Below are 26,515 nucleotides of genomic sequence, written 5' to 3'. Positions count from 1 at the left end.
TTAGACCACCATTACATTTTTCCTCTCGTGCACCCCCTAGAGGCAGCTTGCGCACCCCTGCACCACACTTTGGGAATCCCTGACCTAGACAATTAACAAAGACACAGGTATATAGAACTAAATATACTTATACTGCTATCTAGTGGTAGAAATGGTAAACACTTTTACTCTGCGTCTCCTTTTACACGCTGTGCTCTGCCTTCACTCAAGGAATAGAATATGGTGGAAAAATAAATATCCGTGCAAACCACAACCACTCTGCACACATATTGTGTTTGATTAAACTATATTGCGAACTGTATTGCGTTAAATAATGCACTGATTAATCAAAAAGTTGATTCTTGCTGTGTACATGGATAAATGAATATTAAACCACCATTTTAAGTATTCACTATCTAATGATAACATTATTGATGTTCAATATCATACTGTGTAACATTTCCACAGTAAAACCTGTAGTGTGTCATAGCTTCTCAATATCAGCTGCTTATGAAAAACAATGAGACACATACAAAACGCTTTCATGGACATCTTTACAAAATGTAAAGCCAAGGTGAAAAATCGTCACGACCTCCTCAGCCAATCAGGCAGAGGCGTCGTATTACCACGCCCCCCACATCTGGATCTCTCTCGGTCCGTAACACCTACCCGGTGTCTCGGTCTGTCTGTCCGACATTAAACCATGTAACCGAGCGGGTCCTCGGTGTCACTACGAAACCAAACCGAACGGCGTAACGGAGCGCAACGGAGCGCAACGGAGAAAGGTGAGTAAAGTTGTCTTTGTGCAGCGGGACTCTGGTGGACTCTGGTTCATACCAGCGAGAAAGTGGATCTATGCACACTGTTGAAAATGAAGCGTTAGTTTTCTATCAGAGAGAAGCATGTCCCTGTTCATATGATGCGCAGTGACTCTGCAGAGACATGAAACAGGAGGTTCAACGCTTCCTAACCTGCTGCTCACTCTTAGTTGTTTTCCAAGCAGCGCTGTTGTTTTGATACAGGAGACATGAGAATGTTTGCCACAGACCCACCTCCAGAAAACCAGACTCTGGTGAAGAGAGGAGGAGCTGGAGTCTGAGCAGGAAGCTTTGGGAGTTCTCTGCATGTTGAGTGATGCAGATGCTGTCCCCCTTCTTTTGTATTATCTGTGGCTGTTATCTTTTTTATTTCATGCTGCTTGCTCCCATTTCTCCTGCAGAAGCACATGCTGCATCTGATCACAGGTGCAGGAGAAGACTGTGCTATTGGGCCTAAATGCCTCAAACATTTCCTGTCAATATAAAGCTTCATACATGTGCACGGCTCTACATCAGAGGTATTCAACAGGGGGTCCGCGACCCCTAGGGGGTCCGCGGGGGTACTGCAGGGGGTCCGCAAAACTTTTGGTTGATTAGACACATTTTTTTTTTCCAAACATGAATCTGTCCGTTATTTTAATAGTTCAGTATTGTATGCAAGATAACAGGTATGTTTATGCATGGCAGTGGCACTAATAGGCCATCACTCATTTTCGTTTCCACATTTATGTTTAAAATATAAACGTAAATTTGAATAGCTTGTATGCATGATTATCATGCAATTGACAGACAATGTTGATATTGGCATTGGTATCAGCTGACAAGGTGTTTATAAATGGCAGTGGCGCGGCCTCCCTGCTCACTGTACCTTGCACATGTTTAAAATAAAAACATGAATATATGAACCTGTGTATTATTTGAATAGCTTAGTATTGAATGCACAATAACAAGGTATATTTATACATGATACTAGGCCCAGTTTAATATAAAACAATTTTATAAATTTATATATAGTCGGGGGTCCCTGCTCCATCTCTCTATCAGTTTGGGGGTCCTTGGCCTGAAAAACGTTGAAGACCCCTACTCTGCATGACACACATGTTAGACCCCCCCTCCCCCCATATTGCAGTTTTATATCAGTTAGGGGACAAATGATCAGGAAAAATGATCGGGGTGGGCTAAACCGTTTCACTTTCATGTATATATATACCGTAACAAGACCCTCCCAGACAATATTATAATACCTTTCTTTAATAATAAGTAAAATAGTCAGAGCATCTTAAATCCTCACATGCTGATGGAATATTAATTTCCACCAATTCGCACAGTGGAATTAAACCTTGACAAAAGTTAGAACAAAAACAATGATGAACATAAGCTTTTCCCACTGGACTAAAACCTCGCTAACACCCACCAACGTGTGGCTTTTGCCTTCAAAGGCTCAGCATTGATTCCTGGGTCAGATGACTCTGCAGTAGTCTGCTTTATTAATCGGCTCCGGCTTCGATCAGCAGTGACGGAAACATCACACGATCATTTTAGCCTATTTTTTTTCCAGTGCCATGCTATGTGACGCACTTTGAAGTCCAAGATTTTTGGACGATTATTATAATTTATCAACAAACAAAACATACAATCAATATGCCTTATCCTCAAAGCCACCAGACTCCAGTCAGACACAACAGTCATTTTGTTTCAGTCAACAGAAACAAAATGAACCTCATCGAAACCGTCTACGTTAGTCCAACAATCGCCAACTCTGGTTTGAGAGTTGAAAAGAGGGACTGAATAAGTAAGATACAAAAAATAAGCACCGTAACACTTTCACTGATTACTAACCCTGTTTTCAACAGTGTTGTTGAACGTGACACGCCAGAGAAAAAAAACGACCATCGCCTTCTTTTAGTGGGTTTTTACTGTGTGTAAAAAAACCTGAATAAATGAGTCCTTCTGTCGCTTCTGAGGGACTTTGTCCTGACCCCTGGATTTCAAATAACAATAGTTATGAAATGAATAGTAAAATCTAAATCTGTGCTTAAAATAATCGCATACATAAAATATCGTTCCCTACTCTCCCAAAAAGTCAGATGAATGAAAGTACATACTGTCGCTCACTTGTTTATTTCACAGGAATTATTCCACTGTCAAGTTCTAAGAGCGGTTCAAAGATGTTCACACACCTCCACATGATCTATGAGACCCGTCTGAACCTGAACACAACATGTCGTCCTCTGCTGCTCAGTTTATCCATATGTAATAAAGGGGACAATTTCCTCGTCTAAGCTGCTTTGGAATCTGTTGGAGAGATTAGCTTCACTGAAAGACCAAGGCTTTTTGGCACACGGAGCCCGAGCTGCATGCTGCTTTGTGGAAATGAATCAGCTGCAAGGTATTTTAATGAATGCTGACTTCAGTCAGTACTTGCTAGGGTTATGGAGCTGAGGTTGTTTTTGTCCACTGGGACCTTAAAATGACAGTTACTGTTGCCATCTGCTGCCTTCAGGTGCTGTTGTTTTTAACGGCCTAGAGAGATTGTTTTGTGTCTGTGATTTCCGTGCTTTTATATTTTGAAGTAAACTCTGGTCAAACCACTTCTCCCTGAAACCGAGAACCTGGCAGGTTTATGAAAGCAGCCACTCTAGTTCCCGCCGGTGTGAGAGTAAACTGTTAGCACTGAACGCTTTCACAGGAGCTAACTGCTAACTGGACTGAATATCCGCTTCATGCATTGATTCAGACCGTGTTGGTGCGCTATGGAGCTGCCAAAAATACGACTTCTTCCATCCCTCCATTGGATCTACAATTCCCATCATGCTTTGCGGGATGCAAGCAAAACGTATAATGTTGCCATGAAGACAGTGAGTTGGCTTTTGGCTACACATTGAGCTCTGTTTTTGAGCCTACATTTGTTTACAGTTGAGCATTTGTGCCATGCTGCATCAGCTACTAGCACTTCCCGTTTACTCTGGAACCACGGAAACAGACAACATTCACTGGGTCACTGGATACTGAAGAAAGTCTGATTGTTAATGATTATTAGGAAAGATCTGAAGCTATAGGAGACATCTGATTTATTGATCTTTATGTGTGTATCACGTCTGCGTATTGAGATTTGAGTTATGTTTCCCATAAAAGGCCACTGCAGAGACATTCAGTCACCAGCTACCAACTTGTAGAGGTGTTGCAACTTGGGAAACAGGTTCAAAATCGTCTTTATTGTGCAGCATATACAATAATTGTAAATACCACTATCTAGTTGTCACACAGTGAGCATGAGGCCTTTGGGGCCCCTGAGGGTCCGGGGTTTGTAGTACGGTCTTGGTTAGAGCCAGGCTTTCCGGTGTATGTTTACCCTTTGCTTGTCTTTCATATCTCCTCCATGACTCAACAACAACAAGTGCTGCTCTAATGGTGGTATTGGACTATTATCTGCTCATCTGCTCGCCTCCCCCTCTTCCTTTATACATCTCAAAAATAGAAGTTATGCAGAGACATTGCCCTCTCCTTCCTTGGCAGGCTCAGTGTTCCTGGTACTAATTTAAAGGGGAGTAGCCCAGAGAAAACATCACAGGCTTTTCTCAGTTGACCTTTTGGAAAGTTGTGGCTGGGCGCGGCTGGTGTCTGGTTTTTAGTCCAGTGGCAACCTCGATATACTGTATGTATGTGAAGTTTGATCGGTGTGATTTTGAAGGTTTGCATGTTGCTATTGCGAGCCTCCTAAATCTATAATTAGAGGTTAGGCTGTTAGTCAGGCTGGTGTTTGACAAACAGAACGTCAATAAACATTTCATGGAAAAAAGCAGTGAGTGTTTAGACTCCTTCCTGGTGGAGCTGTTTTTAAGGAATAGCCTTTCTGGTTTAAGTAAGTAAATAAATGGCCAAGTCAGTGTATTTAAATCAACCGCACTCTTTCCATCCCTTCCTGTCCTGTGAACACACACACACACACACACACACACACACACACACACACACACACACACACACACACACTTCATCTGGTTTGCCTCAGGGCAATAACATGACCCAGGTGTGGGAGTTCTTTTCTGCAGTTCTGACAGCATGGAGCCCAGTTAGCTTAAGGCCTTGTTTATAGTCGCTTAAGCACCGTGGTGTGGGACTTCACAGCCGGCTCATGAGCTACGAGCACGCATAACGACATTTGTGGTCAGCGCAACTTTCATTGCAATACTTGCTAAAACGTCAGGGGGCATTGTAAAAAATAAAGGAAGTGCACCGATACCAGTATCGTAAAACTACTCAATACATCTGATAATAAATCCGATAATAAATCCGATACATCCTTTACAGCAATGTGACGTTAACCTTGATCCCTCTGTTAATTGCTAAGAACAGAGGGATCAAGATTAGGTTTCTTTAAAAGAGGTTGGACCACAGCATGTTTAAGAGTCGATAAAATCAAGACGGCGATACAGGTTTAAAATTGCTAAAATAACTAGGAATATCCCTCCAAACATGTAAAACACGGTCTGGGGGGGTTATTTGATTCTGTTTGTAAAAAAAGTTTAAAAACTGCTCACACATCTCTTGTGAGGCATCAGTAAAATTACAGAGGGAGGGAGTGACCACCGAGTCAATTATCATTAAAATAATTGGTGGATTCAAGTGGTTTGCTAAAATGAAGTTGGAGAAGAAGGAAGTTCTTGCTTCTTTAAATAGACACAGATAGAGAAATAGACCGAGAGATAAACTATGGTGGGAAAGAAGGGCAGATCTGCTGGAACCGAGGACAAGATGGAAAATGAATTGTGTATGTAGGACATGGGAACAAAGTCTAGTGAAATGTGAGAGAGGGAGGAAACAGGAGAGACAGGTAATGAGAGGACAGAGGCTAAGGATTAGGATTGGAATGAGATAAAATAGGATTGAGGCAGTTGTCTGAGATCAAGGGGCGAGGGCGGAACAAAGAGAGAGGAGGCAGGAAAATGAAAGGAGAAGAAGAGGTAAATGTGTTGACAGCTACAAGAGAGAGAGAGGAGGGGGGGGGGGGGGGGGAGACCAGCACCTCCATATTACTGGCTGTGGCCAAAGCAGGAATGTCCTCTGGTTGCACCACAGCTGAAACATACTTTTGGCCCACAGAGTTCCTGCTGACGCTGTCCCAGACAGGAAGACAACATGGCCTCCAGCTCTAACCCCCTCAGTGGCCTCACAGACAGGAGCGGGAGCTTCTTTAAGGTGAGGACTGATGGATGATTCATGTAGCTGACTTTGCAAAAAATCCCTTTGAAATATAAAACACATCACTTCCTGTGTATCAAATGGGATTTTTCGGATATTCTGACTCAATACTTGTTTGTTTAGAACAGAAGAAAACTGTGTTGCCTCTTGTTTTCACCGTGCTCTATCGCTGTCCCTTTAGCTGTCTTTTCTTTATCTCTTTGCTGATCCGGCCGTGTTTCTTTATACTTTCACCTCTTTTCAGTTTAAACAAATTGTGAGTCAAACAAAGCAACATTTATGAAACTATGATAATGAGAGCCTACCTAAATACTTGGAGCGAGCCAACTAACCTTCAAATTGTGAAAACGGTAAATGGAGTTGAACTTGTATAGCGCTGTTCTAGTCCTACGACCACTCGAAGCTAAATGTGTCTCCTCTCTGCTGCTGTGGTTATCATTCATGTCTTGCCAGGGACAAATAGTGCAAACAGTCTGTAGATGTACTTTACAGTGTGTGAAAAGTAATGAAGAAGTCAGGTGATGTATTTTAAACAGAGTTGACTAATTTGACCTTATTTTTGTTGCCTAACTTACATAACATGATTACTCTAATCAAGGCTCATGTCAAGTAAACAGTATTTGTCAGAGTAGCAGCTCGTATTTGTTCTGCTGGGTCTCATTGTTTACAAAAGGAATGCCTGATGTTAAGCTGCACACTGGAAAGAATGGCGAAATATACAATTTTGTTTTGTTTATTTTGTTTTGATTTCGAGTTCCACAACTCAAATACACATAAAGTATAAAAAAACAGCAAGTCATTACTTTTGAAATGGTAATCAGCAAGTTTATGCTGATGGTAAAGGTGTTGCCTGAAGCTTTAGCTCATTACACCTTTTTACATGAATCATTATACACTTCTCATTGAATTTATACACTTATTAGATTACAAAATATGAAAAATAAAGTTGATTAAAGCCAGGGTGGGCAATGTATTTTAGATTTTTGTTTGTTACATTTGTTGAAATTATATTTACATCCTGATGGATCAAATATAGAATAGAAATGAATCAGCTGTGACTGTCATAAGGGACGGTACACATCCAATCGTTTCCTTCTGCCCAAAAGTAATGATTGGACGGACTACATACCTACCTGTCTAACTACTTTACCTGTCTCTACCTACCTGTTTTCCAACCTACCTATCTCTACCTGTCTCTCTGTCTATGTACCTACTACATGTCAACCTACCTGCCTGTCTCTACCTACCTGTCTACTAAACTACCTGCCCCTTAAACAAGCTGCTAACTTGACAACAGTGAGTGCTAGCAATAGCCATGGTCGTTGTTTACGTTCCTTTTGATACTCTGCTTTATGGTCTATTAGACTCTAAATGGACCATAAGTTACTAAATGAACATCATGCTGTATTGAAGAAGACTTGAAACTAGAGATTGAGACCATAAACTCATGTTTACAATGTTTACTGAGGTAATAAATCAAGTGAGAAGTAAAGTCATTTTCTCATAGACTTCTATACAACCAGAGGAGTCGCCCCCTGATGGACATGAGAGAGAATGCAGGTTTAAAACAGTTCAGCATTGCTTCACTTTTCAGACGCGGAGGTTGACATCTGTATACATTTTTACCAGTGTTGCTACAGCAGCTGTTCTGTCGTCATCATCTGAGTCGGCATCAAGGTCGCCAGCTGCCTCTTCATTTCACCTTTATTCTGTATCGTACAGATTATGGGAGTATTGATCTACTATGGAAGAGAAATGTATCTTTCTTGTTTGTTTTATGATAATCACCTCAGTAAACAATTCGTATGGCTCTCGTTGGATTTGTTTTATTTGTCAACCCAGACAGTGCCCCACAAAATCAGGTTTCATCCTGAAAAACTGTGAAATGTTTGAAAGCTACTCTACACTAGTAGTCTTTTCAAACAATCCTTTAATGAGCAGACTAATTTTCAATTTCCATCCATCTATCACTTATGACTAATCTGGATTTCATAGGCACACATAAGTTGCCATACTGTGGTCCATATAAATCACAGTACATATGTAAAGCAGCTACAGTCTTGTGCGTTGGAAGCCCCAGTAATGGTCAAGAGGAAAAGTCGTGCTCTTCATTTAAATCCCTGCAAGCACGAGACGTAAAGCTTGTGATGAGCACTGTGTCTCAGTGGAAGATCTTTCACCTGGCTGCATCTTCTTAGTTCATTCAGGTTGTTTGACAAATTCAGTGTTTTAGGCAGATGAATAAATGAAACCCACTTTCAAAGCTAAAAAAAAAAAAGAGTTAGACCAGGATCAAGAAGGAACTAAGAAACAAACACTGAAAGTTGTCTGGCTTTTAATTTCCTCTACCGTTTTTTTCCGTCCTCACTAACTCTGAAACCGTGTGTGTGTGTGTGTGTGTGTCAAAACCAAACATAGTTTCCCGTTGACTCCATCCATGGCTTTAACAGCAGTGCATGCAGAGAATCACTTACCTCGACACACACGCATTCACAAGTTTAAGGAGCTGAAAGAATAATGCTCTGGCGTGTGTCTATGCTTGAATCACTCAGCAACATGTGTGTTCACCTTCCATTTTCTAGCTCAGGAGTCTCCATGATGTCGTTCATATAATTCAATGGCCCTCTCTTCACAGAAGGCTTCTCTCCACAGCCACATTAATAACTCTCGCTGCTGGGCTCCTCCCACTCCGTGCCCCCCCCCCCATACAGCATTCCTGTGCTGGAATTGAGGTTGGACCAGTTTCCATTCTCTGTCCAGCTGTTTCACCTGAGCTTTAAAGAGATACAGTGGTGAAATAAGGGAGGTACATATCCAGTATGTAATAATCCATAGTGCTGGTCAGTTGTCTATAGACCCTTGTCACTGTCTTCACCAGGGTTCTAATTGAGCGTCCTCAGTTTGTGTTTGAAGTGTACAGTGTTAAGGGCTCCAGTAACACCGTCTACTCATGCTGTGTAGAGTGTGAGGCTTTCACAGAGCTGGCTCCACTTAGTCGTAGGAGGGGGGAGTCAGAGGGGCCTGTGGTGGCTGTGGTCTGGAGCCCAGCTGGTGGAAGACCGTTTGGACAAGGAGGCCTCCTACTGGTTGGAATGTAAACTAGTGATTCTGTATGATGCTTTGTGTTTGCACTACATGGGTAAAGCTTACCACGTCTAAAGAAGCCTGATAATATCACACTGACATGCTTTCTCTTCATTACCTCACATTTGTGGTCTTCATTATACTGTGCTCTGCATCCAGATGCACTGTTAGGAAGCCAACTCGATTGCACTGTTTGACCCAAATGTGAACATCTTCTCGGATGTGTTTGAGGAATTTCTGCAATGTAGGATGCAGGAATGTGGACGAGGCTGGAAAAAAACAACAACAACATGAGAAGCAATTAGTTGCTAGAAGTCTTAATACAGCTGAGCAGTTTTTCCACTCTATTTTTAACAAGTCCTTTTCGGAGGGGGATTCTCATATCGTATTCTCATATGCTGCATGAGGAGAAAAGGACAGGTGCACGCAGGTGTTCCAGAGGAAACAGGAAGTGAGTTTTGCTAGTTTGTCCCACTGATTTGTTCATTTCATCAACAAGGGGTCAGCACAACACAGCTTAAGAGACAATGAAGTACTTTTACCAGATGACAGCAATTTGTGTTAGATATCGCAATTCTTCTCTCATAACTCAGTCAAACCTGAGCTCAGACATCAAACACTTATTCACTCACTTCCTGAGGTTACCATTATCTCTTTAATTAATACATCTACTGCAGATTTTCATCCATGGATCACCATGGAAAAACCATGGATCACTATGGTTTCCATAGAAACCATAGAAAAAAGACACTCCTTATAACTCCAGAGTTTGCCTGAGAATCTTTGGAACAAAGTAATCCAGTATTGTTGTCTGTACATCTGCAGATACATTGCAAACAGGAACTTCTAATAGCTAGTTCTGCATACTCTTAATGGTGTCAATTTGCCAAAATGTAATCAAATGTAGACTGAAAAAACAGGGCTGAAGTTGTAGCCCACAGTGTAACTCACTGACTGGCTACATTACACTTCCTGTTCGCATTGGGCAGCAGACCACAAGAGTTTTAGGTATGCTTTGTTTCAGCGATCGTGAAACACATTCCACATCTGTCATCAGTATTTATAACGTTAGCTAAAACTAAACACAGTACAAAGACACAATCCTACATGCCATTTTTATTTTAACAGTTCACTCCGTTGACTAATTAGTGCTAAACATAGATGACACGACAACACATTATCTCCTGAAATAGTCCTGCGTGACACGGGAGGAGCAATCCGTCAAGCTTTCCTGCCAGAGTTCTGCATGTGTTTGCACACAGTACCTCTCACTCTGGATGTTGATGTGGGTCACTTCTTTGACAATGCTTTTGTCTTGATGTTTCCTTCCTAAAGGAAATGAGGTACACAGGAAACGGTTTCCCTGCCCTTTGTTCCAGATGTGACCAGCACAGTCCCTCCGTCTCTTGCTCTCTAATTTATGTTTGAGCAATGCTGTCGGTTTCCTTTACTGCTGTTCCCTCTCCTCTTCTCCTTCTTACATCCCCTCTCATTCTGTCTGCTTCCAGCTGATTGATACATTTGCATTGGAGATTGGGGAGCTGAAGAGAGAGATGGTCCAGACCTCTCCAACAGCCAACAGAGAGCCTATGGATCTACGAGGGTAAGACAGCACTTCCTCCTATCTTCAACCTGACTAGTCTTGTTTTTTATTGTGTCTGAAAATCTTGATGAGCCACACCGTGTTTCACCTTCATCTTGTTCTGCGTTCTGTCGAATCTGACTTCCTTCACCAGTGTTTGTAAATACCTCTACACATTGGTACTTGTTGTCACCAGCAGATGGCAAAAGAGTTTCACTCTCTGTCTGTCTCTCTCTCTCTCTGTGTTTCTCTGCCAGGCTGGAGAGTGAGGTGAGCGGCGTTTACCTCCAGTCCCCCCACTGTGGGGGGGAGGGGGGTGAGAGGGATTCTGGATACGACTCTCTGCGAAGGAGGATGAGCGTGTTGGACAGGCTGAGTCGAACCCATCCGGTGTGGCTGCTGCTGGCCGTCAGTGAAGAGGAGGCCGGTCGTATTCTGCTCAGACAACCTCCTGGGGTGAGGGGTTACCGTCCAAATACAAGTGCTAATGCGTCTCATTTTTGATTATTGTCTAACATTGTATATTTCATAACTTTAAGGTTTTCCTGGTCAGGAAGTCAGCCGCACTGCAGAGAAAGGTTCTGTCTGTGCGTCTGAAGGAGGATCCGTCAGGAACTCCAGTCAGCCACTTCCCTGTCAGAGAGAGCCAGTACAGTAAGGGACATGGGGGGGGGGGGGGGGGCTTTCAGATCATCTTAAAATTGTTTGTTAAAAAAGTAAATTCACGTTGACTCAGAAGTTGTAATGGCCTGATGGATCACAGAGCTCCAGTTGTGGTCTTTCCGTTTCCCTGGTCAGCTCCTCTGATTGTGTCCAAAGTAGATTCCTGCTAGCACTTAGCTGTTATTTGAATGTGACTGTTTGGTCATGGTCACGTTTGTTTGCACTTCCTCAACAGTGACATTGAACAGGTAACATGCTGTAGCTAAGCAGCTGTGTGCATGTGTGACTTTGGGAACACTTGCACTTGAAGATAGTCAAGATGTTGACGTATGATGCCATACAAGAAAAACAACAATATTCTAGTGGTTAACTCTTATGATCGTATCACGCGAAAAACGTCATTCAGGTTGTAACTGTGCTTATCACTTCTAATAATTCAGTTCATGGAGCAGTGATGGTGCCAAATTGTGATGACACACCAGCTGTGGATTTCCCCTGCTGTAATGACAGCACACATGGGAAGGAGGGAAGGAGGGAGGGACGGCCTTTGGCCGGGTTTGTCCTTTAGATGTGGGTCAGCTGCTCTCCAGTTGGTCTCTCACACTGCCTGCTGTTTTAAAGTTAGCCATGTACCGACTGTTTGAACTAAACTTTTAACCAATACAAATCACCAGTCCTTTTAAGGCTGCTCACTAACAAGCACAGCGATGCTTAAATATCACATTGGGAAGGGTAAATGCTGTCTTTATAGTTGCTCTATGTAGAAATTAAATTATGCAAATTCATATCAGAAAATTTAGAAGTCTCAGATTAGCCAGCTCCAAAGCAAAGCAAAGGTATTGTCACTTATTGGTACTGTACAGTAAAGAGCCGATGTAGGAGTGCCTTGTTGAAACAGTGAGTGTGTTTGCTGAAGAGGGGTTTGAACCCTGCTACTGTCTGTACCAAATTCCACTGCTCCTCTTGGAACCAGGATCTGTACCAAATGTTGTGCCAATCAGTATAGATGTGGAGATACAGTATCTTAGAGGATAATTGAAGAATTTGACCTCCTGGTGACGCTACATAAAAAGGCACCTCATCCCTTACAAACCCTGAATATCTCTACCAAATTTCACGGCATATTGACAGTAAAAAGCAAAACTGTCAACCCTCTTGTGATCCCTGTCTTTTCTTTTAGTACACCAAAGCAATTAGGGTTTATCCTCTGAGGTCCTTGAACATCTGTACAAAAATTCTCAACAATTCATCCAGTATTTGAGATATTAAGTCTGGAGCAGAGTGAAGGAACTCACTTTCTTGATCATCCCCTCTTGTAATTCAGTCTGGAAACATTTCATTTGTTCGCAGCCTTTTCTCTCGAGGAATCTGGGATCAGCTTTGCAGATCTGTTTCGCCTGGTGGCCTTCTACTGTATTAGCAGGTAAACACTCCATCCATCCGATCCCCAGCTTCTCTGAGTTTTCTTCTGTGTCAACATACAAATATATATTTTTAAGTATTCATTAAAAATCAATCGATACAGTATCACAAAACATACTGAAGTGTATCAACATTTTCTCATTCTTTCTGATATTGTATTTCTAATCTTTATTCTCGGTCACATTTATTGTTCATCTTTCACTTAGGGATGTCCTGCCTTTCACACTCCAACTCCCAGAGGCCATTGCATCGGCTAAGACTCAGAAAGAACTGGAGGAGGTGGCTCAGCTGGGAGCAGGTAGCCTCATTGATTATTTTATTATGTCAAGTAAACAACCATACTGGTGGTTTTGCAAGTTTTTAGATATAAACCAGCTTCAGTTAAGCATTTTTAAGAGTTCTACAGCTTTTAGATTGATTTCTCACTGTTCAGGCAGCCATTTATTTACATTCATTTCACACTGGCAACAAACTGCAGAGACTTAAAATCTGTCTGAGAACGGTAATCCATCAAAGTGAACATTCTGTTGAGTTTTTTTTTTTGTTTTTTTTCAAACTTCAAGGACTGGTTCAACATTTTAGGAATTTGAATGAGAAGATCGTTAGAAGAGAAGCTTGATGTGGCTTGTGTGTCTTAATATACTGCTTAATATACTGATGAGAGGTGATTAGCCTAGCTTAGCATAAAGACTTGAAGCAGGGGGAGGCAGCTAGCCTGGTTCTCTCTAATTATTAAATGTGCATTACCAGCACTTCTAAAGCTCCTATTAACACATGTTTTAGTTAGTTACTACATGAAAATAAATGCACAAAGTGTGATGTTGAGTTAGTTGCAGTGACTATTTGTTGACGAACAACAGCTGCCAGGTTTTCTACCAATGTGTCTGTACAGAGCCCTGTACTGAAACCTCCACACACGGACCTTATCTGGCAACCCACACTATAGCAGACTGTGAAAAGAAATGCTGGGCAGATTGATACAATTATTTATATTCATTGAATAGTTACCAATTGTCATTTTTACATTTCTGTTTGTGTACAAATTAATTCAATTCACTTTATTTATAGATCCCCAAATCACAAATCTGTACAAATACGACATCCTCTGTCCCAGGACCCTCACATCAGTACAGGAACCCCCCCAAAAAGAAACCTTTACAGGGAACAAAAGCTCTGTTGCTAAAATGTTAGCGCAGGAGAATTACTGATACAAACTTTCTCATCTAACTCTCGGATAGAAATTGAATAAATCTATTTGACAACATGTTGTATTATTTCTTAAACATCAAGTAAAGTGGCTAAAGTATACAAGCTTAAAACAGCAGTGTTGCACTTTAATACAGTACATTATCTTTAACCTAATGGTGCCTGTGTGCGAGAGCCACACCTGCTACAACATGCTAACATTCAGTCGACTAAGCAGGCAAACAGAGACAAAGCAGCCAGTATTTGTGTATTCCTTCGCTGAGCATTCAGGTCCGGTTTCACAGCAGATTGAGTCACTTCATCTCTCAAAGTTATTCCAGTCTCAGCTCTGCGAATCTGCAGTGAGTCAGCTTCATACAGTAGAGCCTTCGACATAGCTCAGAGCTTATTGTGGGGGAGGAGGGAGTGGCGAGTGGAAAGCTACACTAAGTGTGAGTGCTGACATCACATAGACCTAGTGACAAACATGAAAAGCTGCTCTCCTATGTATGGATGTGGGTGTAATGTGGCTGTGTGTTTTGAGCCATACATAGAGCTGGTGGATTCCATGTCATTTCTTGGACACACAAACCCATGGCACAAACCCGTGGCTTGATTAAAAAAAATATGGAAGAGTTGAATGTTGAGGAGGAGCTTCTGTAAGCCAGAATGAATAAGGTTGTTGTTGTTGTTGCTCTCGGAACAGCATGTGAGGTAGTTGTTCGGAAATCCACATATGTCACATTTTTTAGTAGGTGTGTCTTTGCAGCTCTCTTCCGTTTGATGTGAAGGAGTTCGAGCCAGCCTGTGGGCCTCCCATAGCTAACTTATACAGTCATTAAAGGAAACTCCCACCTCCACTGGAATGCTTCTATTTAAAGCCTTAAAGCAGACTGTCATATTGTATGTTGTGGACTCTGGGCACACACATGTGAAACACAAACACATGTTACAAACCGAGACAAATGAATATTGCAGTGACTTTGCAACAGATTTTCAGGGGTGTTGTTTGAGGCACTTAGTATCTCCTGTTGTTGATCATAAAAAAATCTATTTCTCATGAGAGTAGGACTTTACTTAGGTTGTAGCCAAAATAGCAGTGTGACTTACGGGATGGCAATGTTGAGTCGGTCCACCATTTTGATCCGGACTGACATTGAATCTCTTCATGTTCATGTCTCCTTGGGATGTATCGTAACTTTTCTAGCACAGTCATCACAGAGTGTATGTGGGTTGATGACTAAATGCAAAACTAATGACATTCCCATCAGCCTCAGCTGTACATCAGCTAAGGCGAGCAGAGGGGTGAGTTGTAACAATAAAAAGAAAGACTCAGTGGTCCTGTTCTTTCTGCATGTATTTAAATCAGGTAATATGCATACATTTGGTCTGTGCAAATGAGCCTCATTGCAAAAACAAGCCAATTCACAACGATCAGCGCTAATAGACACATGCAGTGGATTTTGTAACTGAGGTTCATTTGTAAGGGATTTGTGAAAATGTCTTTTGCTCTCTGCCAGTGTTCTGCTAACTATGTTCTTGGTTTAAAGGCAACATTTATACTTTCCCACCTGGTTGTTTGCAATCCGACACATTTGTGCACATCCAATATTTTCTAACTACGCAGACGTGGATGGGCGCAGAAAATGGCGAACTTTGAGGAGCTTTGAGAATATTGGTGGTTTCCCCGCACGGGAGTTTAAAATATCGAAGCTTTTCTTAGTCACGATTCCACGTCGGCTCATGTCTGTGCGACCGTCCTTTATATGTATGCCTTTTTATGTTGTAGCAATGAGCCTTACTGTTTTCTGATCTGCTGCCTTTTTAATGTGCTGTTAATGCTGTTTGCTTTTAATTCATGTTAACACGTTGTCTAAAGTCGGCCATTGTTTGAACACCAGCTTTGATCTGAGAATTTATTGTATGTTCTTTTTCAGTCAAACATCACAGATAAATGTTAACATAAATTAAAGGGAACAGTCAGTTGTAGATGTGCTATTTGGAGTGGGCTGCCTGCTGTCTACTCTGCAGACAGACTCTACAGTGTCAGGTGGTCATTGTTGAAATGGGCCAGTATGAAGACCACGCACAGATTTCAGTCTCCAGACGCTGAGGTACTATAACAGGTATGAATAACAGCTTCTTTATGGCCACAGGAATGCAAGAGTATCGTTTCCTTTTTCCATTCCACGGAAACTGTCGTCACTGGGTTTATGATGCAATCCCTGCATAGATATTTTGGAGTGGCATGATTTGTTGCCTGTTCTTTTCAGTGTGGTTAAATCATTGTGTTGTATGTACATCTTCATGCTACAATATAGTATTTATTTTCAAGTTGTTATTAAAGCTGAGAGTGTTAGTGTGAGGACTGCCATGCCATATAGCTGAACACAATGGATGGATTCAGTGGAACAGCACACAGAAACACCAAAATTAGTGCACATGTCTTCCATTTGTTCTGTCGATATAAAAAAAAAAGGCAGAATATCATTTAAATGAGGTTTGCGGATAACAATAGCTTCATTTAACAACGGAACATTGTCCTACAACTACTCAGTAGCGCATAGACGCAAGAGAGAGGAAAACCGAGCAGGAAGAAGGAGTGGAGGAACTGGAGCTGCGTGCCGTGTGTGTGCAGTGCCCTCCCACTCTATGATTAGCATGGGCGACTCCCTCTCTCTGTCTCTGGGTGTGCACCCTGTGAATGCGAGCCAAGAGACACGGGCTGAACTCACCGCGCTTCTGCCACCAGCAAGACCAAAGACCGGCAAAGAGAAAAACTTAGGGAAACTTTAAAGAAAAGTCTGAGCTGTTGGTGAGAAGTAGTTGAGAATGCTGTTTTTGTGCTTTTTCACCTTTTTCTTTAACTGATCTTTTAATTTGAACACTCTGAGCCTTGAATTGTCCGAGGAGAGGTAGGCTATGTGTCTAGCTTTCAGATAGTTAATATGTCCGTGTCTCTATTACAGGCTTCTGGGACTCTGCCCTGTGCAGTCAGCGGCGCCCTTCCCCCCGTCCCTGTCGCCCTCTGAGCCGTACCCTCAGCCCCCAGCGAACTAACAGGAACAGGGAGGTCGAGGGGTCACGGCTGAGACACACCGGGGCTCACTGCGACAGTGCACCCCCGACCCTGCGGTCCGGCGCTCCTCCACCTTCCTTTCATCTTGAGAGAAGACATTCCAGTGGTCCTCTGTGCTTTGTCAACCCCCTGTTTCTCCAGACTCGTCGCAACCATCACCACCGCCGTGAGGACGATCCACCTTCACGTGCTGTCAAGTCCGATAACAACCTAGAGAATGCAGAGAAATCGCCCGTGAAGCCGCTCAGCAGCAGCCGAGGTAGCGAGCAGCACGTGGACAAGATCAAACTGAACGGCAAATCACGGCCACCTCCCCCTCGCCCTCCTCCCCCCCGCTCGATGCCACGCCGGCGCCCTGCTCCTCCACCGCCTGGACCTCCGGCAGCTACCACCAGACCCAAGAGCATGCCAGAGGCCGTTGCTGTGTCTACAAGACAGCAACCGTCGCTCAGCAGGCGCAAGGCTCCCGCTCGACCATCAATGGGTGCCAAGCATAGCAGCCCGTCCAAAACTGCCAGCTCACCAGTCTCTGTGCCCACAAACCCACCACCTCCAAGGCCAAAGAAGCCTGATCTGGAAGCTCACCGCTGCCACATTGCCCTGGATGATGAGACCATTGCCAAGGCTCTGTCCCGAGCCAAGCTTCCATCCTGCCAGCCTCCACCTGCCGTCCCTGCTGATGTACTCATGGAGAAGAGCGCTGGGAGTCCGTCCACTCCTAAGGAGAGGGGACGCCAGCGGCTCAGTGACATGAGCATGTCCACTTCCTCCTCTGACTCACTGGAATATTCACAGTCTCCTGGATTCTCCCTGGGCCTGGCCCCTAGTCCATCCCGACACCTTACTCATCAAGACCCAGTGGAGGACAGCAGTGAAGACGATGAGGACGGGGAAGAAGACGAGGAGGAAGACTATGGGGTCGGTCTGGAGACGGACCTAGAAATGCGACACCGTCCGCCCTTCAAAGCACGGAGGCGAATGGTTGGCGTTAGTCTGAGCGGTGGCTCCTTCATCCTCCCCAGGGCCCTGAAGGGACGCTTCCTTAAGGTGAGCGGCATGCTCAGCTCCCTCATGACCCCCGAGAGACGGGCGGTGAAAAGGATCGCTGAGCTGTCCAGGGACAAAAGCTCATATTTTGGCTCCCTGGTCCAGGACTACATCAGCTTTGTTCAGGAGAACCGAGGCTGTCACACCTCAGGGACGGATTTTCTGCAGACTCTCAGGCAGTTCATGACACAGATGAAGGCTTACCTGGGCCAGAGCTCCGAACTGGACCCCCCTATAGAGTCACTTATACCCGAGGACCAGATCGGTAAGTTGGCCAAGAAGGCTGCAACTCTTTAAAACTTTTTGAGATTTGTTGTTTGCGTGGCGGGATCGTGTGTCTTGACTTGGTGAAGCTTGTGCGTCTGCATGCGTGGGCACAGGTGTGTCATTTTTTAGATATCCCATCACTGACAGCATTCACTTATCTTCATGTTTTCCTTCCAGTATCATTTGAGAAGTAAAATGTCTTCAGTGCTGCTTCAGAAAAGTATTTCTGGGCGACTTGATTCATTGATGACGTTCAGTGAGTGCCCAGGCTTGTCATTGCCTTGAGACACACTATTAGAAGTTTTCCAAATTAGCCTTCCTCATTACCGGTGTTGAGTTTCAGAAATGCCAGTGTGCTGTGCCCCAACGAGTAATTCTTGGCTCTTGTTGGTTGCCATAACCTTACAGCGTAGTTGAGGCTTATTTAAAAAAAAAAAAAAAAAAAAAGCATACATTTCATTTAATTGTATGTTAATTAGGCCTGCTTGGTATTAAACCTAATGTTGGTCCTCACTGAAATGTGTCTCCACAGCACTGAGTACTGGAAGCTGGCAGATATGTTGACTGTTTATTAAAGCAACATTTATTGAACATTTGTGATCGTTGGCTTCTTTAGTTGCATGGAAAATGAAAAAGAAAACAGTACTGTTGCGTTATTGGGATTGAATCCCTCTTTCTAAATTCACAGTATCAAAGTTGTTGCTTTGTTCCATTGAGGTCATGATGATTATAAAAATAAAGTTTGCAGGCGTGAGCAGCTCTATCAAAGGGACGTTTCATTCCAATCAGATTATTGTGCACTTGAGTATTTGCATGAATATGTAAGTGTGTCTTTGCACTCATCTCACGTCCCTTGTTCATTGTAAACAATAACAGCAAAGCCTTGTTCAGAGACGGAGCACTGATCCGTTCTGGTTGTGCCGACAGACCACAGATACGCACATTAAATGTCACAATTTCTTTATAAAGAGACTATGGAAATAGGAATCAAGTTTTTCAATAACAGTTTGGGCTGAACTGGAATTCCAAACTATTTTAAAGGCACTATCATGAGAGAAATCTACCAGAGGCCTAATTGATAGATGGTTAGAGGTGTGTCAAAATTACAGCTATTCATTTTTCGATGGAAAAACAAAACAAAACTGTGAGCTACGAGCAGCTAGCAGGGAGTCTGGACGGCAAGCTACAATCCCACAGAATAGCTTCAAGAGAAAGGAGAAGTGGAGCCGAGCTGACGTCTGGGCTCTGAGTGTTTACAGAAAGGTTACGGCTGAAAGTCTGACATTGGGGGGAAAGAAATGTTGTGTTTGTAGTGAAAGGGGGAGCTGGAAGTCCAGACCTTTTGAGTGAGGCTGTATACCTGTCTGAACACACCCTAACTCATGGCCATGGAGGAACAAACGGAGGAAGGATGGGAAGGAAAAGGAAAGCTGTTGTTTGCGGGACGTAAAACAGAAAACTGCAGAATTCTGTGTTCATTACTTCTAGTGCTTTTCTCTTATAGTGTTTGTTGGTATGTATGTTGTTGTGTGTCCGTGTGTCTGTGTGTACACACTGTTTATCACAGGGTCCCCCACAGTTTATTGAAGTTGAGGAAGACTTTGAACAGGCTGTAGTCGAGAATGAGCCCAATAACAAACATTGCTCAATATACAAAGGAAGTGAGCCTTTCTGGGGGGAATCAGGAAGTCTACAGTCATAAAGAGTGTGTGTGTGTGTGTGTGTGTGTGTGTGTGTGTGTGCGTGTGTGTGCCTACATGCCGTGTGTCCTTAGCAGCCTCTGTGCTGCTCCTTGTGGACACATGAGGATCAGTGGGGTCTCTCCGGCCTCTGTAAACACCTCAGGCCTCCCCTTGTTCTTCACTTCAGATGTATTAGTCTTGTGCAGTAAAGAGCCCTTACCTCAGGCGACCCACAACACACACAGTGTGGAGGCTTTCATGCTATAGTGTGTAAGTGCAGTACATTCACCCCGTGACTCACCATAAAGTCAGACATTTCTCCACAAGATCAGGATTCTTGTTTGTGCACGCTCGCCTGTTCATGCTGTTGCAAAGCGTGCAGTTGGTTGTGTGGAGCTCATTGCATGAACTCTGCCTGGAGGCTGGGGATGCTTGTGCGTGAATAGCTGTGTCAGTGCTGCAAGTGAACAACAAGACACAGTTGTGTAAATGCAACATGCTGTACATAGTTGAGGTAGGCAGGAGAGTATTTGAAGCCCATGTGTGTAGGTGGGAGGTACAGATGGAGTCATTGTGGAGGTCTAGCTGAATGAATGCTATACTTTTTAATAGAGTTCCAAGTTGGATTCGTCACGGTCGCACTGGAGCTGAGACCCGATAAATCTCACACTCTTTAACTCTTCAAAGAACACGTAAAAACAAATATGACTGGTGAAGGTCAGACTTTGAGGTTAGTTATTTATCACTTTTGTTGCTTAAAGTTCCAGTGTGTAGCATTTACGGGTATTTATTGGCAGAAATGTGTTAATATTCCTAACTATGTTTTCATTTGTGTTTAAATCAATCTGAAACTAAGAGTCCTCGTGTTTTTGTTAGCTTAGAATGAGCCATCTATATCTACATCTGGTCCTCTTCACAGAGTCCACCATGATACACCTCCATGTTTCTACAGCAGCCCAGAAGGGACAAACCAGACACTGGCTCTGGAGAGAGACTGTCCCGTTGTTAAGTTGAAGTGGCAGCTTGGACTTGGTGGTATGAATGCCCCTGAAGGCCACTGTAGGCGGGGGAGTAGCAGTCATCACTAAATCCTGCACACTGGTCCTTTTAAGATTGTTTCAAACCAGGAAGTGAAAGTGTTCAGATTTGATCTGCTACATTTCTATGAAATGTCTTTTTTTGTGAATGTATACCTTTCTAGAAACAGATGCTACTGGCTTGGTTTGCTCCTGTTCAGTTATGTTTGCTCAATGAGGACTTGGCCTTTTTTTAATCAAATGAAACTATATGCGACCCCTTTTCGTGGATTTACATGTCCAGCAGGAATGAAAGTCCCGGAGGCTGAGGGACACGGACAGGACGGAGACGTTAGAAAATAGGAATAGGTGGTTGGTTGTTGGTGTTTTCATGGCATTTGTTGACAACAAGATTGATATGAAAGAAAGACAGTCTTCTCCCTAAATAAGCCCACGGCCTCCTCACTGTGATGCTCTGTAACTGTCCCACAGTGGAACATGATGAAGTGTACTTAGCACAGACATAGTTGTATACCATCGGCTGAGGAGATTTAGGTTCTCAGAGCTGAATATACCACTGTGATGATCTGGGCTGGGCCGTCAGCTGACTTTGTACAACGTCTTGATTGTGCTTTATATGTGTGTGTATTTATTTATATGTGATTCAGTGTTCAGGTGACCAAACAGTGCTGTGTTTCTAACTTTTATAGTAGCTGACAGAGCAGTTTCAGTTTAGTGTGATGTGTCCTCGCTGGTCTCACTCAAGAGGCCATGATGCACTTTCAGGTGCAAAAGTTTCTCCATCATTCCTCCTTAATGATTTCTTGATCTATTGGTTTGCGATAACGTGGTGTGTGTATGTGTGTGTGTGTGTGCCATCTTCTACAGACCAGGTGCTAGAGAAGGCCATGCACAAGTGTGTCCTAAAGCCTCTGAGGAGTGTGATCGAGACGGCTTTACATGACTTCCAGGTAAGAGATAAGTGGAATCCTGTTCTCCGGCAGGGTTACTCTACCATCCCATTTCACAATATCATAAATTCACTAGTGCACGCTCATTAGAAAAGGATATGTTCTTAGCTTGAGAAGGATCACAATGTTCAAAAAAAAAAATTATCAAATCCCCAAAAGAGGCGATAAGAGACATTAAAAAGAACTGTTCTTTACTGGTCGACTGGGTAAAGTAAGCATATTGGTTGGTCTGTGGCTCTCTACAGGTGAGCAGCGGAGCTTTGCAGCAGCTGAGGGAGAACCTGGCCGTGGCTAAGACCAAGAGGCCGCAGGAGTTAGGGGTGGACGGAGCCGTGCCTCCCAACCCCGAGGCTATCGAGAAGATCCGCCACAAGTTCCTAAACATGAGGAAGATGTACTCTCCCGAGAAAAAGGTGTCATTGCTGCTGCGTGTGTGTAAACTCATCTATACCATCATGCAGGATAACTCAGGTATGGAGAATTGCTACCCTGCATGTGACAGAAAGCCTGAGAATAAAACCAATATTGCAAGTCAAGCATTTTGAACTCAAACTAATTTATTTGTATAGCCCCGCATCACAATGCGGGGCTATACAAGGGCTTGTAAAGGGCTTTACAATCAGTACAGCATAAGACATCCTCTGTGCTTTGAACCTAGCATCGGAGCAGCAAAAACAAAAACAAGGAAGAAATCTCAGTGAGAGCAAACAGAGGAAGTCTCCTCTTCTGAACCAGATTCTTCAGCCTTAGGTTCAGATTGCGTTTACAGCGATGACCTTTGTATCTGCCTCACCGCTCTGCGTCTGCTTCCTACCAGGGAGGATGTTCGGTGCCGATGACTTCCTGCCCATGCTGACTTATGTGGTGGCTCAGTGTGACATGCCTCAGCTGGACACAGAGATCCAGTACATGATGGAGCTGCTGGACCCGTCTTTGCTGCAAGGAGAGGGTAGGTCCTGTTGGTCTGCTCCATATCACTCATCCATGACCTTCTTGGTATGTAACACTTGAGAGAAAACACACAATACACCGTGAGAGGAGGGTACAAGGCCAAATATTGTACTAGCTGTTCATTTAGTACAGGGCTGGGTGTATTTAGCTTAGCTTAGAGTAGAGACTGTACGCAGGAGGAGACAGCAAACAAACTACTAAAACCTCTGAAGCTCTCAAAATAACAAGTTGTATTTTGTTTAAACTTTTATATTGAAAGTAATGTAGGGTGAGATGCATGCTATATCTCTATTATTTGAGAGTGTGACATAAGAAGTGTGGAGTGCTGGAATAGTTTCACCAGGTAGCTCCCTCCAAAACCACAAATTGACAATTATACAAACACACAAGATTCAACAGGGGCTGGCCCCTGGGCCTGTGCCCGGCAGTCCCGTTCCCTAATCCATCCACGGGAGGCATATTTGTTAACTTGTCTTGTGTCTTTGCTGGGCTATGCTAACGACATGCTAGCTTCTGCTCTGTACTCGACACACAGACATGAGATGGACATTGCTCTTCTCATCTCACGCTCAGAAAGACAGCAAATAAGTGTATTTCCCAAAAGGTTAAACGATTATTTTTAGAACTTACAGAAAGGTCTGACCCTGATAAGGACAGAGCACAAAGAAGAACCACAGAAACTCTCCTTTTACCATGTGAAAGTGCAGGGGATAAACACCGGTTTGATTTTCCTCCACTTCCACTAGTGTTGGATCTTTCCTTTCCAGTTTGAGCTGTTGTACACTGGTTCTGTGTTAGCTTTGTGGCTCAAGTTTAACTGTGTAACCTTTTGCTAAGGCTACAAATGGCTCTTACAGAATAATGGTTACACTATGTCATTAAGTCAACTTAGTAATGTTTATTGGAAGCTAGCTAACATTAGCCACTATAAGCATGGGTTCATACCAGACCCAGTGAGGCTGTAGTGTGTGGAATGTAGCATGGGTGTGTTTTCTTGCTTATGAATTCACGTTTTCATTCTTAAGAGGAAGAATGTTATATCTTCTTTTAAAAGTTAAACAGCCTCACTTTGAGGATGAACTACTGTGAGAGTATCACAGTAGAAGGATTCAGCCTTAAGCTCATTGGGATGTCCCTAATCGATCACTGCAGTATAGTGAAGACAAGGCATGACTATTACTACTGCAGTATCATGATCAGCACCAGCAACATCCTCTGACTCCTAAGACAGTTCTACTATCACATGCTGCTTAAAGAAATACTGATGTTGAAGACTTTTCTTGTGGTAGATGAAGTCATTTTGAAGTGTTTTTGGAAGTTTTGTGATTCTTACATTGGTAGCATCGAACACAGGTCTTGTACCGGGGCCTTCTCAGCTGAGTGGAGGTCACCAGGAAGCTTCTGTGAATCAGCTTGAGAAACTTAAGACGTAGGAAGGAAAGTCCTTTTGACATTGGCAGGACATTCCAGTCTGCGTTTGATTTGAATGGGCTGGAGCAGGTTCAGAGGAAAAAGGAGGCTGACTCCTCCCAGAATGAAATATTTTCCTATCAGCGTCAACCTGTCTGGCACGTAGAGTAAGCTCAAATGTATGTGGTGTGTGTCCTAGAGCTTCAGTCCATTATGTTGTGATTAATTTCTGTTCCAATGGAGGAAGTGTTCATCTCTTGCCCATGTAATGTCCGCTGGTTTCATTTCTACATAACTAGCTCAGTTTGGTTTCTTTTTCTCCATCCATCCTCAAAACATTACTAACCCTAACCCTCCCCACCCACCCCCCAGGGGGCTACTACCTGACCAGCGCGTACGGAGCCATGGCCCTCATCAAGAACTTCCAGGAGGAGCAGGCAGCGCGGGTGCTGAGCTCTGAGGCCAGGAACACTCTGCACCAGTGGCACAGACGGCGAACCACCCAACGTTCAGCACCGTCTGTGGACGACTTTCAGGTATCGCGCCTGACCTGAACCCGACTTGAACATCCAGGCAGTGAGTCCAAGTTGTACCGATTCAAAAAAAACAACCAAAAAAAACGTCACGCTCAGCATGAACGGTGCTGCGTTTCGGCCCTCGTCAGTGAACGGGAATAAATCTACAATTTCTACTAATATCACAGCATGAGGACTTGGAGCCACGGTTCAGTTTTATTTTTTGTTAGAGAGCACCCTCTAGTGGAACATTAAAAAACTGCATGTGTTTTTTTTTTCTTCTACAGCTATCACTGCATGTCTTTTTTCTGCATGCGCTCTTGACTCTTGACCTTCATTCATTGTGGAGATTTCCATCTGTGCCAAATGTTAACACAGGGCTTTTTGTTCCTCTCTGTAGAACTATCTCCGTGTAGCCCTGCAGGAAGTGGACACAGGCTGCACGGCCAAAACCCTGATCGTCCACCCGTACACAACCACAGAGGAGGTGTGCTCACTCTGCGCTTACAAGTTCAAGATCCCGGACCCTGACACCTTCGCACTGTTTCTGGCCACCAAGGACACTAGCCAGCAGCTGGCCCCGGACACATACCCTCAACGGATCAAAGCCGAGCTCCACGGCCGGCCACGGGCACAGATCTTCCACTTTGTCTACAGGAGGGTCCCTAACCTCAACCTCTGTGTCCCTGCCATCATGCACAATGGAAACTGCCTTCAAGTTGAATAGATCCGGAGATTATCACAGCGTGCTGCGCTTGATCCTAAACAATACTTATGCTTTGTGGTATTATGGTGGTGCTTATAGATTTTGTAGATAGTTTTGAGGACGTCAGAATGGAAACAGAAACCGAGCTGTATATTGGCATATTGATGCAGAGATAAAATGTAAAATATGATGCAAGGCAAATAAGCCACCAAGGGGTAGGATCAAGACTGTGGCTCAGTTTGGGTCAAAAAGAATGTGAAGTAGGTGAGGTGGTATCAGATCGTGTTTAGAGGCTGGTTTGCAGGATTATGAGTATGTGAAGTATTATAATGGAGGTGAAAGGTTTCTTGGACATGTATGCTATCCTTAAAGCAGAGGTTTAATATTGCATGTTATGTAACCAACGTTTGCCTTAATTGCTGTTGTCTCGGGTCCCTTCAAAAGGAATTGAACATACTACATACAGTGTGTTGCTACTGAAAGCTTTCAGCTATCATCCAGGGATTAGTCAGCTTTCATCAAAATGACCCAGATAAAAACGTCATGCTAAAACGTTGATTTAATAAGTCAAATGAACTATTGTAAAAGTAGTTTTTTTATTGCTCTTATGTATATTTTCTGCAATTGCTGGTCAATTGTAGCTTGTATGTCCGTGTAGAAATATTTTTATATTCAAATTTTCCATCACTAAAGATTTGTATTCTGATTTAATATTTCTGTACAGGACTCGATAGTAGACTTGGATTTATATCTTGAAAGTCCATTTAAAACAACACTGTTTCTATAATTTGTTATGGAGAGCTCAAAGCGGACTTCTTGCTACATTATTTTTGGAAGAAGTGTCCATTTTGACAGCACAGGTCTAAACAGAAGGTTGTGATGTAGGGGAATGTGTGTCTTTGTGGTTTGATGTATAAAGTCAAATGAACCATTTGT

The 26,515-nt window shown here is 43.3% G+C and overlaps 1 protein-coding gene across 1 annotated transcript; it reads left to right on the top strand.

The window, feature by feature from the left end:
- Nucleotides 1-627: 627 nt before the first annotated feature.
- LOC142949410 (ras and Rab interactor 2-like) lies at nucleotides 628-26,515 on the top strand. Its single transcript, XM_076091037.1, has 13 exons — nucleotides 628-764; nucleotides 5,901-5,996; nucleotides 10,592-10,686; nucleotides 10,923-11,121; nucleotides 11,205-11,319; nucleotides 12,679-12,751; nucleotides 12,957-13,048; nucleotides 16,905-18,326; nucleotides 21,915-21,997; nucleotides 22,243-22,468; nucleotides 22,815-22,946; nucleotides 24,731-24,894; nucleotides 25,274-26,515. The coding sequence occupies exons 2-13, from the start codon at nucleotides 5,937-5,939 to the stop codon at nucleotides 25,598-25,600; spliced, it is 2,988 nt and encodes a 995-aa protein (XP_075947152.1). The 5' UTR covers nucleotides 628-764; nucleotides 5,901-5,936; the 3' UTR covers nucleotides 25,601-26,515.

The sequence above is a fragment of the Anarhichas minor genome, unplaced genomic scaffold (genome assembly GCF_050575085.1).
Source record: "Anarhichas minor isolate MPS153535 unplaced genomic scaffold, ASM5057508v1 ptg000014l, whole genome shotgun sequence".
Taxonomy (NCBI): Eukaryota; Metazoa; Chordata; class Actinopteri; order Perciformes; family Anarhichadidae; genus Anarhichas; species Anarhichas minor.
This window is presented reverse-complemented; position numbering and strand designations above follow the sequence as displayed.

Excerpts from the sequence above, each read along its gene's own strand:
- LOC142949410 (XM_076091037.1), top strand. The coding sequence starts at position 5,937 with ATGGCCTCCAGCTCTAACCCCCTCAGTGGCCTCACAGACAGGAGCGGG. Across the intron at positions 11,320-12,678 it reads TGTCAGAGAGAGCCAGTACA|CCTTTTCTCTCGAGGAATCT; the intron begins GTAAGGGACATG and ends ATTTGTTCGCAG. Across the intron at positions 12,752-12,956 it reads GCCTTCTACTGTATTAGCAG|GGATGTCCTGCCTTTCACAC; the intron begins GTAAACACTCCA and ends TCTTTCACTTAG.